This window comes from Oreochromis aureus, linkage group 13 (assembly GCF_013358895.1).
Source record: "Oreochromis aureus strain Israel breed Guangdong linkage group 13, ZZ_aureus, whole genome shotgun sequence".
Classification (NCBI taxonomy): Eukaryota; Metazoa; Chordata; class Actinopteri; order Cichliformes; family Cichlidae; genus Oreochromis; species Oreochromis aureus.
Window position 1 is genome coordinate 14,793,506 of NC_052954.1, and position 15,089 is coordinate 14,808,594.

At 40.3% G+C, this 15,089-nt stretch overlaps 1 protein-coding gene across 1 annotated transcript in view; it reads right to left on the bottom strand.

Annotated features, from left to right (window-relative positions):
- Positions 1 to 489: 489 nt before the first annotated feature.
- LOC116322746 (collagen alpha-1(XIX) chain) overlaps positions 490 to 15,089 on the bottom strand; it is a 104,146-nt gene continuing 89,546 nt past the window's right edge. The window contains exons 44-53 of the mRNA XM_031742909.2: positions 14,990 to 15,034; positions 14,613 to 14,657; positions 14,453 to 14,515; positions 13,981 to 14,016; positions 12,482 to 12,526; positions 11,838 to 11,981; positions 10,817 to 10,883; positions 10,592 to 10,720; positions 7,447 to 7,524; positions 490 to 3,787 (exon numbers count right to left, since the gene is read on the bottom strand). Of these exons, the coding sequence (XP_031598769.2) occupies positions 3,687 to 3,787; positions 7,447 to 7,524; positions 10,592 to 10,720; positions 10,817 to 10,883; positions 11,838 to 11,981; positions 12,482 to 12,526; positions 13,981 to 14,016; positions 14,453 to 14,515; positions 14,613 to 14,657; positions 14,990 to 15,034 (753 nt within the window). The 3' untranslated portion in view covers positions 490 to 3,686. The remainder of the gene's footprint in view (positions 3,788 to 7,446; positions 7,525 to 10,591; positions 10,721 to 10,816; positions 10,884 to 11,837; positions 11,982 to 12,481; positions 12,527 to 13,980; positions 14,017 to 14,452; positions 14,516 to 14,612; positions 14,658 to 14,989; positions 15,035 to 15,089) is intronic.

The window sequence follows — 15,089 nt, forward strand, 5'->3', positions numbered from 1 at the left end:
GATATTTTGTAAAGAGTATCAGGAAATGATTCTTAACCATTTTTCCAAGAACCTCGCAGTTAAAAAAATACAAATAAAAATGTCACAACTGACTAAACAGTCTCACAATCTGCCAGCTGTTTGCACCTTTCAATCACATCACCAGATCCTCTGCAGCAGATGGCGCTTTCCCAGTTACAGAGGTACAAATTTCCATTGTCTTCTAAGAAATAAGCACTTTTCCTCATAACATAGTCAAAAATCTCCTTAGCAGCTACTAAATAAATGTTGCAGTGACAATGTTTGCCTCAGTTGTTTCTCTGATGTCACAGCTGCTTAAATAAGTTCAGTTCCAAACTAGTTTTACACATATCGCTCGCGATTAACGCTACCACATTAAAAAAAAAACATGTTGAAATAATAAACTGGCTACCAACCCCCCCAAAACAAAGGAACAATAATTAACACAGAAACAGCATCAGTTTTGTGAATAAAGTTTTATTGAAAAGAAGTGTAAGTGCAGAATATACAAGGTAACACAGGAAGTCACGCACTGAATAACATTTATTGCACACGTGTAAGGCAGATGCCGTTAATCAGTGTAAATAAAAGAAGCTGCAAAGAAGGCTGTAAAGTATAACCTCTGATGCCTGGCAACCACCCACCCCCCCGACTCCCTCTTACACTCCCCCAACAACAGGAACATCACTGCGCCTGTTCTCTGTCATCCCGTCAGCACGTCAGCTGATAACAGGACTGCAATATGTGTGTTTTTACATAGACACGAGGCTTTCATTTGCTTTTTCAGTTAAAAGGCAACAACAACAACAAAAAATCTAATCATGTAGTTGTGGTAAACCAAGACTGAGGTAGGTGTTCAAACAAAGAACAAACATTGAAGTCACACGGCACAACATGAGCTTATAAAAGAGCAGAGATCAGTTTCACTGAGATCAGCAGGCAGACATTTTTAATCCTAAGGACCACGCTGAGAGTCTGCTACATATTACATCTCATTACAGGCTTGCTTACAAGATTAGATCACATGTGGCAACCGGATCGACTTACATTACTGGAGAGAATATGCAAAAAAAAAAAAAAAGGAAAAAAGAAAGAAACACGTGCACGTATGAAAGCGATGTTATTGTTTTAGGACGCTTCAACCTTCAATGACTCCGTCCACGAGTTTGCTTTCATCTGACATTTTCCACTTAGAACAATTGGAGTAATATGAATGGCTTCAAATTTCTAGTCAAGTGAGCTGTGTCATCAGCAGCCAATTTGTGTCCTCCCTACTTATTATGCTGTTTAGCTAAACTGAAGTCACAAACTGGTGCACATTAATATCAATTGAAGCTAAATTCAATATATGGAGGGAGGTGCTCTCATCAGCACGCTGAAAAAGTTTGGGTCACATTAGTTTGCTGATGCTGTCTCATTTGAATCTCATCAAGGTCAGTGTTATTGTCTCTGACGGGAACCCATTAAAACCGAATATGAAAATTACTTTGATGAAAGGACAGGAGCCCCTAGAAGGAGGGGATTTTATGTGGCCTACAAAAGCAAAGAATAATAGTTTCCCATTCACATTACAAAAGCAATGAAAAACATGTCCAGCAGGGGGCTCTTTCAACTCACAAATGAAGTTTGTGGCAAGCGTTTGATTCAGTACTCCTCTAAAATTAAACCCACTCAGTCTGATAAAATTTAGCAGAGATAAAACCAAGCTGGCATGCTGAGAAAAATGTAAAAAAGGGGAAAAAAAGCTCTCCAGATACTCTGTAAGATGTGAGTTAAAATTTACATGTATAAGAGAAGAATAATGACTGTGAAGTACAAAGGGAAAAAAGTGTCAAACAGCAGATCTTAAAGGAGAGACAGAAAGAAGTGAGCTCTTAATGTCACAAAATTTCAGATACACACACAGAACGTTTCAAACATGAATCACAGCAGGACTCTTTAAAAGTAAAATTAAAGCCTTTGCATCAAGCTCTAATTAAACAGAGCTCAAAATGAAAACCTGAGGAAACCAATATACACTACAGGCTAATTATCTTTTTCTTCTACACAAAAAAGTTATTGTTTAGTGAGATTATAAAGTTTGAAAGAACAAAAACTTTTTAAAGAAGTGAATAAACTAAAATCCAATGTGTAAATGCTGGATTTTGTTATAATTTTTTTTGTCATCCTTAGCGTACTTAAGTTCTTAAAATGTGTGTTTCTGCACAAGATCTACACTACAGTTACATGGCCTGTTTAGATAAAATGCACAGGTTTCAAAGGTTTCAGAAAATTCATAGCACATAAATAAATCGAAACTCCAGTCTCAAAGCTCCCTGAAACCCAACTGTTAAAAACACCACGGTGCGATTACAAGAAAGTTCAAGTACATGAAAAGTTTGATGCGTCTGTTAGCTGTAGTGTAGTATTCTGATCTCCTTTGTGTTTCTGAAAATCAAAAATATACATAAAAACCAGAGGAATCGTCATACATGACACCTTGTAAACAATATGTGTTAATAATTTGCAGCACTGTGTGACAGGTGAGAACCTTAATGTGTTGTTACAATGACAAAAAATGGATGAAAATGATGTTTTCAGGTCCCTTAACGCACCCCATTAAACAAGAAAAATGAAAAACAAAAAAACAAATTGAAAATACACAATATTTACAGATTAACTCCACAGTAAAGGTAAATGAAGGGTCACGCTACACTCACTGAACACAAACGCCATTTAAATTACATTCATTTCATTTGGAAAAAAAAATGATGTAAAAGGCTAAAAAAAGAAGCTCCAGACAAACAGTGTCAGTGAGCTGTTTGTTGGTTTTGTCTTACAAAAGCTTTGGCAATCCTCGCCGACGAGCGCTCAGTTAACAACTCGTGACTTGCAGAAAACTGGAAGACGCGTTAACCGACAATTATACGGCAGTTTCTTTTAAAAGTGATCATTGTACACGACGCAAACGTGTCACCAGAGACTCCATCGGGATTACGCGTAATCCGAAAATCCACTTTCTAGTAATAACGTTACTCAATATTCATGCTACATTTCGTACATTCATTATTACCATTTTGAAAATACATTCTTGCAGAATGCGGCTTAAAATAAATAATTTCTATATCAGACACGTCGGCTGCACTTTGGTTACATAAGGCGCTTCATAAATCTGCTATTTTCTCACACCTACACGTACAATAAGTACATTCGCTCAGCTAATCTGTTCCTCAAACACACAGAAACTCGTGCAAACACGCACGAGAACACAGAAACATGAGATGTACCTTCTGTCGGCCCAACAGCTTATCTGAGTGCGAACAGAAGAGTGCATAGACATGCCCATTAAAGAGGCGAACGCATAATTAAGATGGTGTTTTTTTCAGACAGGAGTCATTTCATGGTCTTGAAAGACATGAGAGTTGACAAGGAATGCATCACGTCACAGTAGAGGATGTGAAATTTTAAAAAAGGAAAATAACTTAAAAGTACTGCATTGCAAAGAGATTTCAGCTGTATTCAAAACAAACCCAACAGCAATCCCAGAAAAACAAAACCCAGACAGCATCTGAGTGTTTTAGTAAAGTGAAAAAAAAAGAAAAAGAGGTCAGCGGTGAGTCTCTCCGACGTCCCCTGCTGTGTGGCTGCAGCACTGAGCTCAGAGCCGGATGGCTGTCTTCGTAATAGCTCAAACCCCTCTGCTGGGCTCACAAAGATGGAAGAAGACAGTTGCTGGGGTCGCAAGTACCGGGGGGTCCACGGGGCCCTGGAGAGCCAGGAGGGCCCCGAGAAGAGATCCCAGGTGGGCCTTCACAGAGAATTAGAGTGCATTAATTACGGCACCAGGCTGCACTTTATCATCATTCAGAAGAGCTTTCAATTAGTGATAAAGCAGGCACATGTTCCCCTCACAAACACTCACAGCCATTCACTGTCCATACAGGCGAGCTGTACAGAATTACAAATGGAGGGTAGGCAGAACTTTCCACTGCCAGCTGTGAACATTACAGCGCTTCTGCTACATTTAGATCATCGTCTGGAAGTCCCGCTCTCACCACTCACACGGACCTCGAAACTGCACGAAGTAAAAGTATACTAACTCCAAGTAAACAAAGCTACATGAGTTAAAAATTAGCAGTGAGGTAAGATAAATTCGTTGTACAAACACATGTACAAATATGTTTATTAATGTTAAAACAAAGGCAAAGAAACCCCTTCCATTCACAGAGCAATCTGCTTTGTAAGTATTTCCAGCCGCCAGCTTTAACCACCAAGATAAATCACTATTCTCAAGCCATTTCTTGTTAAAGTTGCATTTTCCCATTTCCTTCGACTAACGAGCGGGCTGGCTAGCAGGACCTTTTTCTTTATTATCGTGAATGTATTGCAAGCCCTAAATTGAACTCACCACTGGAAATAAGCATTGGGGAATTGTGTATTCTTATTTTACTTAAATGCATTTTATTCTTCACATAAGTTACAAGCAAAAAGGTTAGCCAGTGTATCCTAATAGGGTAGTGTTACCTTTGTACACATGTTTAGAAGAATTAAAACAAGAACCAGGCAGATTTTTACCTTTGGTTTGTTAGCAGATATGCTCCATTTATATTCACTAATGTAAATGTAAGTTCTCACAGTCTCAATACTGTTTCTATACATTTTTTTAAACCAATACCAGTGTCTTTGAAATCAAGTGTCAAGCAGGCGACAATTCCTACTGAGAATTATTCATCAGCATTTCAAAGCACAAGAGATAAAATTTCCTGCTTAGTTAATTTAGTCAATATTTGATCAACAGAAAATGAGTCAGCCATTCTAAGGTTTGCTGCTTCCAGTTTCTCAAAGTGTGAAAGACTAATTGCAAGGCTAATTAAAATAAAAAACAAACATTAGGTGCAGCTTCTACACGGTCTTTTTATTTTAGAACATTTTAAATTGTATTTAATTTGTTTAGTTTTAAAATCAATTAAAAAAATCAGTCTGTAATTACAGTCTCGGTTCTTCTTCTTCTTTTTTACTTTCATTTAATTGAGAAATGCTCCTCTGATGCAATGCAAAGTGGGACTGCAGTGAGTATCAATAGATCACTATATAGCTGCACTGGAGGATCATTCAGAACTGAGGATATCTCATTTACAATTAATGAATTCTCCAGTTTCTCTGTAATGAGAATGGAGGAGAGAGGAAGAACACATCCTCGCTCTCTGATATGGTGAGGTCATCGCGGCCGATGAGACATTAGTATCTCATGTTACTTAGCAACAGCTTGCTGAAGTGTCAAAGCGGTCTGCATTGCTTCATGGTCTCTCATATATTGTTCATATACAAAAACAACACCAAGAATAACACCTTCTTTCTCGGAAAGCCTGCAAAAAAAGACAAGAGACGAAAAGAAAAAAAAAGCCCTCCACTGCAGTCCTGCCACAGGAGTGTCCATTACATCAGTCAACCCATTCACAGCTCGAGGGAGCCTTGCCTCCACTATAGTTTGTACAAAGAGAATTGCAGGTACTGCCTTGTCCTTTACCTCCCTGCGAAAACACAACTTGCCCTTTCCATCAGAGCCACATCCATCTACTGCTTAAGTGCTCAGACAAACTATCCACAGTATTGTGGCGGTGGAAAGATACAGAAAAAACCCAATCATCTAAAGTACCTTATGTTCCAGTTTGTTAATTCTCTTTGTTAATACAACAGGTTTAAGTGGCTTCGTACAGCTGATAGCTTAACCCTGCTAATTTACCACAATTCAGAACTAATGCACTGCAGGCAGGCATGACTTAGCGGCAGCACCTTCAGGTCTAATTACCATCAGAGCACATCAGGGAACGAACACGTGGGGGCAAAGATAGCAACTACAGTATGAGGTCACTTCTCAAAAAAAAAAAAAAAAAATACTTGAAATGATTAGAAGTGCTTTCATTCATCAACCTGTGGAGCCTGCCAGACAGATTTCTTACCCTTTATTTTATATATTTATTATATTACAACTGATAAATCAAAGTTGTGCAAGTCTCATTTATGTAACTCACATATCCCAGTCTGAGTTTGAGGGGAACCTGCTCTATGTATAGCTAGTGTCAAGAATACCGCCAGGAAAACCAGAGTAGTGGGCCAGCCCATTGAGAGCAGTTAGTTTAAGCACTTTCAAAGTCTTCCCGAGACGTGACTACAGCTTAACTCTAACCCCCACCGGTTGAGCCGCAGGTGCTTCTTATAACTGTGTGCCTACAGAGATGATGTCTTTCAAAAGCTGTGATTTGTCCTCTCCAGTGGAGCTACAGCCAAGATATCTTTCCCCTGCACATGCATTATGCACATACATACACTCCTACAGTCACAGGCTGAAAATCAGCAAGTTAACCCCACTTCTTATCTTCCATCAAGATACGGTGAGGTTTGGGGGTTTTAAGTTATTCTGCACGACAAAGGACGTGCTGACATCTAGGTTTGTCTCCTTTTGTTCACGGCAACACCAAGTAGTTCGTTGTATAGAACGGAAGTCATTTTCTGCCACCGCCGAATTCATCCTCTATTGGGGTCCTATTTATGTTGCAGGAGCACAGGGGTTTTTTGAGAACATAATGCAATCTAGAAGCCAAGTTGACTCTAACATGCTGAGAAACCAAATGAAGGCGGAAATAGAATTAAAGGTTGGAGACTTGACTCAGCCCCGGCACATTTCCTTCCTTCTTGGGGGCAGCTAAAAATCCTGATAAATAATGGAGAAAGGAGGGCGGTCGATGTAATGGTTATTCTTCCTGGTCATTTTTTGATGCCTGTGGTATAATTAAAGCACGACGAGGACAATTTTCAGAAGTGCCCTCATACATAGGTGCAAATAGCATAGTTTCTGCCATTCTGTTAGTATATGGCTGATGGTTAGTGAGAGGTTTCAATTAAAATGCGTTCTTATTTGAACATTTTAAAAATGCAGGACTGTGTCAAAAGAGGCAATCAGTATATAATGAGCTATGCTAAATCCAGTTGCTGACTGTGGCTTGAAACAATGTTGATAGAGGTGAGGGGGAACAAAAACAGTAACTCTGCAGTCCATAAAACTAAAACAATGAGCTTAAAGACTGTAAAATGCTCCATAGAACTGAGGCGAACAGCAGAGATGGGTGGTAATTCTCTGCATGTTCAGCACTATAATTGACCCTTTTGACTTTACGCATTGTCCTTTGTTCCAGAGTTGCTGTAAAACTGCTGGTGATGGTGTAAGGTGTTATATAGATAAAGTCTCCAATGTAAAAAAAAAGCCAAGATGCCTGCTGGTGACTTTTTGGAAATCTTCAGGATTTAGAAAGCCTGGAGAACTATTGCTCATGAACACTTAAAAAAAAATGACCAGAAAGACTCATTGGAAGCAAAATACTAACAAATGAGGGGTGGATAAAGACTTTTGCACAGCATATCAAATTAAACATTCAAACTAAAATGCCTCTACTCATAAGGTGTTCTTACCTGATGGCCCCATGGGTCCTGGATCTCCTGGTAACCCCAGTCCAAGCTGGCCTCGCTCTCCTTTCTGACCCCTGATTCCTGTGAACACAAACACACACATAACATTGTGGCTGAGAAAACAAATACTACAAACTTAAAGCAGTCCTGTTGTGGTGCCATCTTTACACAGTTTGAAATACAGTTAGTAAGATTAGTACAAATGCCATAGCACGTCAAAGTGTCAAAATGAGGACACACTTGTGGAACCTTTATATTTGTCAACGGACTCCTAATAACACTGCACAGCTTCTAGATTATGTATAATCAGGATGACAGCAGTGTCAGGTATCAAGTATGCACTTATTTTGAGAGATGCACCCTTAGTAGGTGAAGTGGAAATAGACCACTGCATCGTGGATTTGTGCAGCTTTCTAACAACAGCAGACATCACATCTTTGACGATTTCAAAACACAGACAAGAGGCTTTTAACAATCAGAGATCAGACACGTGGGTCACTAAAGGCATTCAGTGAAAAGGTAGGCCAAGTCAAAGGTGAACTCCGCAAACAATCGAAAGCAATCGTGGCTATTCATGACAGACGCTTTACTCTGATGCTCATTATGTTCACTCTGTCCTATGCTGGAGACTGGCTGCTGCCTGACTACCTCCAAGAAAGAACACAAACCGTGAGCATGCTCAGTGTGTCAAAAGAAAATTCAAAGCATTCGCGCATCTTCAAGTCAGACCAGGCAGACGGTTGCTTTTAACTGTATGCAAACAATCATATTATTCAAGGGCTTTTTCACTGCATGCAAAAACCAGTACGTCTACAGTTCAAAACAGCAGCATACCGAGTAAGAATTTGAGAGGCTGCAAAAAATATTTCCCCACGAGGCACTTAAAGTAATGGAGTCTCACAACCAGTGGCTGCATGGAGTGCATCAGAAACATTGACAGGAGTATCAAGCATTGCACTGCTTGGCCCAAAGGGGAAACGCTTCAACGCTTACATGTCAGAGAAAATCTCAGAAAAAAGGCTTATGAACGCTCCAAAACTGAATCTCAAAGAAATAAAAAAACAGGGGGGCTATCCACACATCGCCACAATAATGAGACTTCTTTCAACACTCACAGAGCCTGGGGCATTCATTCAGGGAGGAGACGTTCCATGGAGAAAAGCGCACTGTACCTTGAGCAAAAAAAAAAAAAAAAAAAATTCTGAATAGCACACAGGGCAATAAGCTTGGGGGCCACGGTGGATTGGTGCACTCTGATAAATCGAAAAATGCCACACTGCGTACTTGGTTGAAAACAAATTGTGTCTTGGGGCACTAATGGACAAAGTAAGTTAACAAAATATAATACTGGTAAACAGTGGTTTTTCATGCTTGATTGAACCTGCACCTGTTGTACGCTGTTGTAAACAATATTAAAAGACACATCTACTTAATCGTACCGTGTCTTATAAAAAAGAAAGAAAAAAAAAACAACTTTCTTTCTATTTACTGATATGTCCATCTCGCAGGAAGAACAGAGCAGCTTTAAAACAGAGTTTACAGACACGTTTGTTTCACTCAGTATAAATGTTACACAGAATGCATTGAAATACAAAACAAATGTTAAAACAAGAACACAAAAAAGAAGCAAAATTGATGAAATATGCACTTGAACACAATGGCTTTCATCAAAGAGAAACTTTGCGAAGATCCCAAAAGTGAACGATGAATCACAAATGAGCACTTAATTACAACAAAGTAGGAAATAAAGAAATGGTGTTCTCCAGCATGAGCCCCTATGGGCGTTCTCTTAACAGCTTGAGACTTTCACCCATGTGAAATCACACCAAAGACAGAAGAAAGGAAGAAAAAAAAAACTGTGAACTCAACAGAGGGGTTATTTTTCTCCATAAACAATTCATTTCGGCATATTGGAGAAGAAGTCAAATTGGATATTCCAGAGGAGCCCGGTCTCCAGCGGAGGATGACGAGAAATAATGAGGAAATATTACCCCAAACTCTCAAGGCCCAAGTCAACAAAGAAAAAAAAATTAAGAAGTTGTTGAATTTCTGATTTATCAAGGGAAATAACTTTCCTCTTTGTTTTCAATAAATATTTATTGCAAAGCTGCATTAAAGATCACCTATAAAACACTTTTTTTTGGAAGCATAAAAAAACAAAACAAGCAAAACAAAGTCCAAGACATGTGTAAACGCCAGTGGCATTAACACAGCACAAATATTTAGAGTTGAGTAGCTGGCTAATTTGGAGACATTATTCATGAATGAAAGCAGCGCTTTATATTATAGCAGTGGGTTAAAATGTAAATGGTCTTGAATAATGTGAGGTAGATAACAAAGCTCAAAGAGAAAGGCCAATGCAGCGGTGCTTTTGATCTGCACCAACGCAATCAAATCACTCCTCCTCTTTAAAAGTTAAGATACCATAGTTCTGCTGCGGACACAGTACAAATCTAAGCAAGTCTGAGGTACAAAGCCTGCACCGGCAAACCATTAGTGTTGTATGAGCAGTCAGAAATTTGTATTAGTTTGATAAAAGAATGTCAACCCTCTTTCCTGACTACGCTCCTTTTGCATTTAAGGGGCTTTCTTTCCTGGAGTGAGGTATCAATACCGAGGCTGTTTCCTGTCCACATTGATAACACTTTCTCTTTTTCACAGCCAATTCTTCGTTTGTCTTCATATTTCCCAGAGAGCCGCTGTGCACCACACTCCTGGCCTTTCCTCTGCTCCCCGCCCCTCAGTCTGCATTGATATATGGGTCTATGCAAGAGAGAAATACCCATGAATCCGCAAAAATTGCAAGTGTAAACCCGACTCTAATCCAGCCAGTCTCCAACATTTCAAATCAACATCACAGAAAACACGAGATGCCAACCAACAGGGCGCATCTCACAAAAAAGTTACGCTTTCCTCTCTAAAATATAATTGGCTAAATGTATGGTTCGGTAAACCCTACAGTGTGTTTGCTGGAGTAATTATAGGAGTACATATATAATTTCTTTTCATTAAAGAAATTAAGGTTAATCATGTTTCATTAACAGCAATCAGGTTTTACAAGTGTTATTTCTATTCATTCATTCATTTTAAATTATAGTATTTTTCCAGCAGTGGTGTTAAGGTGCAGCCGTTCCGCCTGCCATCCTACCAGGAGGTCCACGCTCTCCTGGTGAGCCCGGTAATCCATCCTTTCCAGGAGGTCCAGGAGGTCCTTGGATCTGCGACGCTAAGATGCCTGCAGGTGTCTTCTGTAGCCCGCCGTTGCTAGAAAGCTTCTCTGTGAAGCAAGAGAAGAATGCTTAGAGGTAACACAACACAGAAAAATAAAAGTACTCCAAACTTTGGAAAATAAACTCTTCTTTTGTTTTTTTACCTTCAAAAATCCTCGATACTTCATTTCGGATAAACATCCGGAGTTCCTCTGTGAAGCTGGAGTCATCCTGCGAGTGGAAAGAGTGACAAAGCGCTCACTATTTTAACACACAAAAGAGAAACTAAAGCAATTAAGGGACAATAAAAACAAAAAGATACGAGTAAAAATGATAATTAAGTGGATATCTGGAACGTTTACTAAATAAAACATTTCTTCTACACAGATTGTTCAAACCAAACTTGACAAAAAGCAGGGCAGAGTGATTCAGTTTAAATTCAGCTTTTAAAGCTTCCTCCTGACTTGAAAGCCTACCTTGCATTGCAGTTTAATATAACGTCTGAGCCCAAACTCAGCAGGCGAATATTAAATTTGGTATTATAGCTTTAAAGTGGTGTTACTTTATATCCAATTCTGAAGTAATGCACTGCCTATTTAGACTGAAAGTGCAGCTTGTCACACTGGCTCTATTTGCCTCCATATGTATGGAAGGATAAAGAAATTATATACATGCATAGAGCACGTACGCACAGCACACAGCACACGCCGTGTGAACCTTTCTCAGCTGGATTGTTGGTGCTTTTTTGTGCCAAACAATAGTACCCCTGGACCTCGAATCTTTGCATTCAGAACAGTTTTTCATCACTGTGAGTGTTATATAACGGTTGTGGCTGCATACAGTAAGTGTAAAATGTCTGTGACAGATGGAGGTGTTTTCACTGCTCTGCAGAGCTCCAGGCACGCCCACATATCTGTCTCTCTTTCTGTTTCCGTCTCGCTCCCTCTCTGACCTTCTGTTGCGCCTAGATGATCAGGAGTGGGAAGCGCTGAGCAGAAAGAGAACAGCAAGTTCCCGTTGCACTGCCTTGTTTGATGTTTCATGCAGAAAGCTGTAGCTACACCATTTTTTTTTTCCCCAGTGTATGAGAACTGAGGTGGTAACTCCAAGGAGCGAGTTGCCCGGTAAAGCTTTTTAATTATCTGGGAGGATTGTCTTTGTTTACGGTGAAAATTTTCAACTCACCAGGAGGCTTTCACTCCCCAGGAGTCCTGGAGGGCCGGGATCACCTTTTTGCCCCTGGGGTCCGATGGGTCCAATTTGGCCGGGCTCTCCTGGGCGACCCCTCTCGCCCTGAACGCCTCTTTCTCCAGGAATTCCTGGATCACCCTGTAGCATTAAAAAAAAAAGTAGCAGCTCAGATATATCTCACTTGTGTATGATGCAGAGGCACCAAACATGTGAATGTGCTACAGCTACCACTCCTGGCTAGAAAAAGCTGCATCAGTGTCACTATAATCTTCAGGTCCTGCTGTATCACTTTACATACTGTGCACAATGACCCATTTCTCCTAATGTGTCCAGTTAGTCGCTGGTCCTGGGGTTCTGCTGCCAAACACAAAGCTAAAACCTCATTTTGCATCCTCTATTAAAGGCGTTTGCAACAGATTACTGTGGAAGTGTGACCAAGCTTTTGCAAACACAATAGCAAACTGCACTGAGCGTTAAATGCCTTTATCTAGCGCTTATGTGCTTGTGGGGATTAGTCATATTTGTGCTGAAGTGAAGACTTTCATTACTATTCATTACTATTCATCAAAATCTTTTTGTTGTGCGTTATAGTTGGAGTCACAAAAATAGCTTCCTTTTAAGAAAAGAGGAATGCTTACACGCTCTCCTTTGGATCCTCTTTCGCCTTGTCTACCTGTAGCTCCCTTAGAAAGTAAAAAGAAAAAAAATTATATTTGAGGTCTTTGTTGAGAAGTAAGAAGAAAAAAAAAGGCAGTGAAACAGAAAAAGGAAATTATTCTGACCCTGAAACTTTTTAGTAGCTGCACACAAAGCATTGATGTTCGGGATTGTGCAAGGGCGCGAGCAACACTCAATCATTCTAATATGTTCATTTGGAATTTGTTCATTTGAATTTCTGTTAAATCCACTATATGAGATGTTTGCAGAGGATTCGTCCGAGTTATTTGACTTTGAGGAATGCACACTTTTCAGATGACGCTGCATTGATTGCGTCTTACTCAGCTCAGGCATAATTCCTCCCCGTATAGTGTTTCACCTTCTGCAATGTCACGGATCCTCTGCATCACTCCTGGTTTGTATGACGAACGCCTTCCCACCAGCTGCCTCTACTGTACAGAGGAGCAGGGAGAAAATACCTGTCTCTGGTTTCGTGTCACAACACCTTGTGTCTTCCAATCCCTCTCTGTCACTCCTCATTGCTTCCCTTTACTCTGCTCACAGAAATACCTTTGGGAGCATCTTTGTATCAATTTCCTGCTGGATTACAGGAGCCATGCAAAAGACAATCTGGCATGATGTGGTTTTTAAAGCGGGCATCGCTTTGTGATGCCGTTCTCCCCTGCCTGCTTTAATCTGCAGTACTCTGTATTCCCCGCTGCCTGATGGGAGGCTTAAATCTATCATCTTGCCCACTGAAATGTGCTTCCCTGAGCATTACATTAAACCTCAAAGCAGTGTGCAAGGAATTTTGCTAAAGAAGGCAACAGTGCCATCTGCTAGATGGCACTGTTGCCCCACCAAAAAGTCGGGCCCGTCTATAGAAAGGCTCTGTGTGATGCTGAGATTATGAACAAATGGAAGGAAAAAAAAACAATAAAGTACTCGGGCTGTCATTAAGGTGTAAGGTGAAAAAAAAATTGTAAATCAGAGCAAAGCTGTAATAATCGTAGTCAATCGAGTTTGGGTATTAGATTGTATAATGTGCAGTGAATGGCAATTCGAGCCCATACTGTGAGACCATTCTGTGTGATTATGTAGTAAACAGTGTAGATTTGATCAGGTACATAAAAGTAGACTTTTATGCATATTTATTTCAATTTTGGCCAGGTTCATCAGCCAGAAAAATGCATATTTAATCTGAAGCGTCTACTGCCCTCTATTACAAACATTTTATCATTGCCTGAAAGCATTAACTGTATAATGAGGGTGAAAAGACTAAAAGTCAACAAAGCCTTAAATCTGCAGGATTCCATTTAGTTTTTTTTATCGTTAAAATCTCAAATATGCAAATAGCTTTAATGCAGTCAGCACGCTGTAGCTTGAGGGGGGATAAAAATCTGCTGTGCCATCTTTCTGTAGCTTGGCTGATGTAAAGCACTTTCTATAAGGGGATTTGCGACGCGTTCGCACAACTCACCTGGTATCCTGGAGTTCCATCTTTTCCAGGTCTCCCCTGCTCAAGGAGCGCAACACAAACAAAGACATTCTGTATCAGCTCCCGCCTTCGATTGGATCAGCACTGTTGCACTCCTAGTAATCTCCACAGTTAATGAGATATCTCAACCACGGGATAATGATCCTGATTGCTGCGCGAACATTGTTCCATTGTGCGCTTACAGGGAAAATTACAGAAACCATCTCTGATGGTAATTACGTGGAGCAATGTAATCATCTACAGGACAAGCGGAAGCTAACATATGTATTTTATTCACATTGTCCTTGAATCGTGTTGCTTTTGTTCCAGACACACACTACAATGGTAAAACAACTATGCGGCCATGTTTTTAATAGCACTGTTTCTAGTGTGGACAGTATTGGAAGGTGCTTTGTCAACATCTAGTAGTGATAATATAAAGGGAAGAGCGACAGAATTCGTGTAGCATCCTTACGGGAAGACCTTGGGGTCCCTCGGGCCCAGGGAATCCTGTCTCTCCCAGCGGACCCCTCTCACCCTGTCACAGAACAGAGACAGCCAATGTGTCAGTCGGCAGTGACAAAGGAATGACGCACAGATTGACAGCTCAAAGAGAGTTAGAGGCTCAGGCTCACCGGCTCTCCTGGGATCCCTGGCTCTCCACGAGCGCCGGGCTTTCCCTGTCAATCACAAGTATGGGAAAAGAACAGACCGTGTTTGACAGGTCCTCGATAGTGTCATATCTACAGCACCCCTGTAACCTTCCATTTAAAATACAGAGACCAGCATACCAAAGCTGCACAAAAGAAACCTTCCCAACAAAACACTGCACAGCAGGTGTAAGGCAGCATTATTAATCGAAATAGTTTGGTGCTATAGGAATTAAGAGCTATTATTCTGTCTACTTTAAAAAAACATCATTGACTTGTTGCCAGGAGCAGACTTAAATAACACAGATGATTGATCAGAGAGAAGTATGTTCTAAATTAATTTTAAAAAATGGAGGACTTACTGGAGGACCTGGCATCCCTGGTGGACCAGACAAACCCATATCCCCCTGGAAGCACAACACATATTAGGTAGATAATGTACACATAACATAAAGAATACTA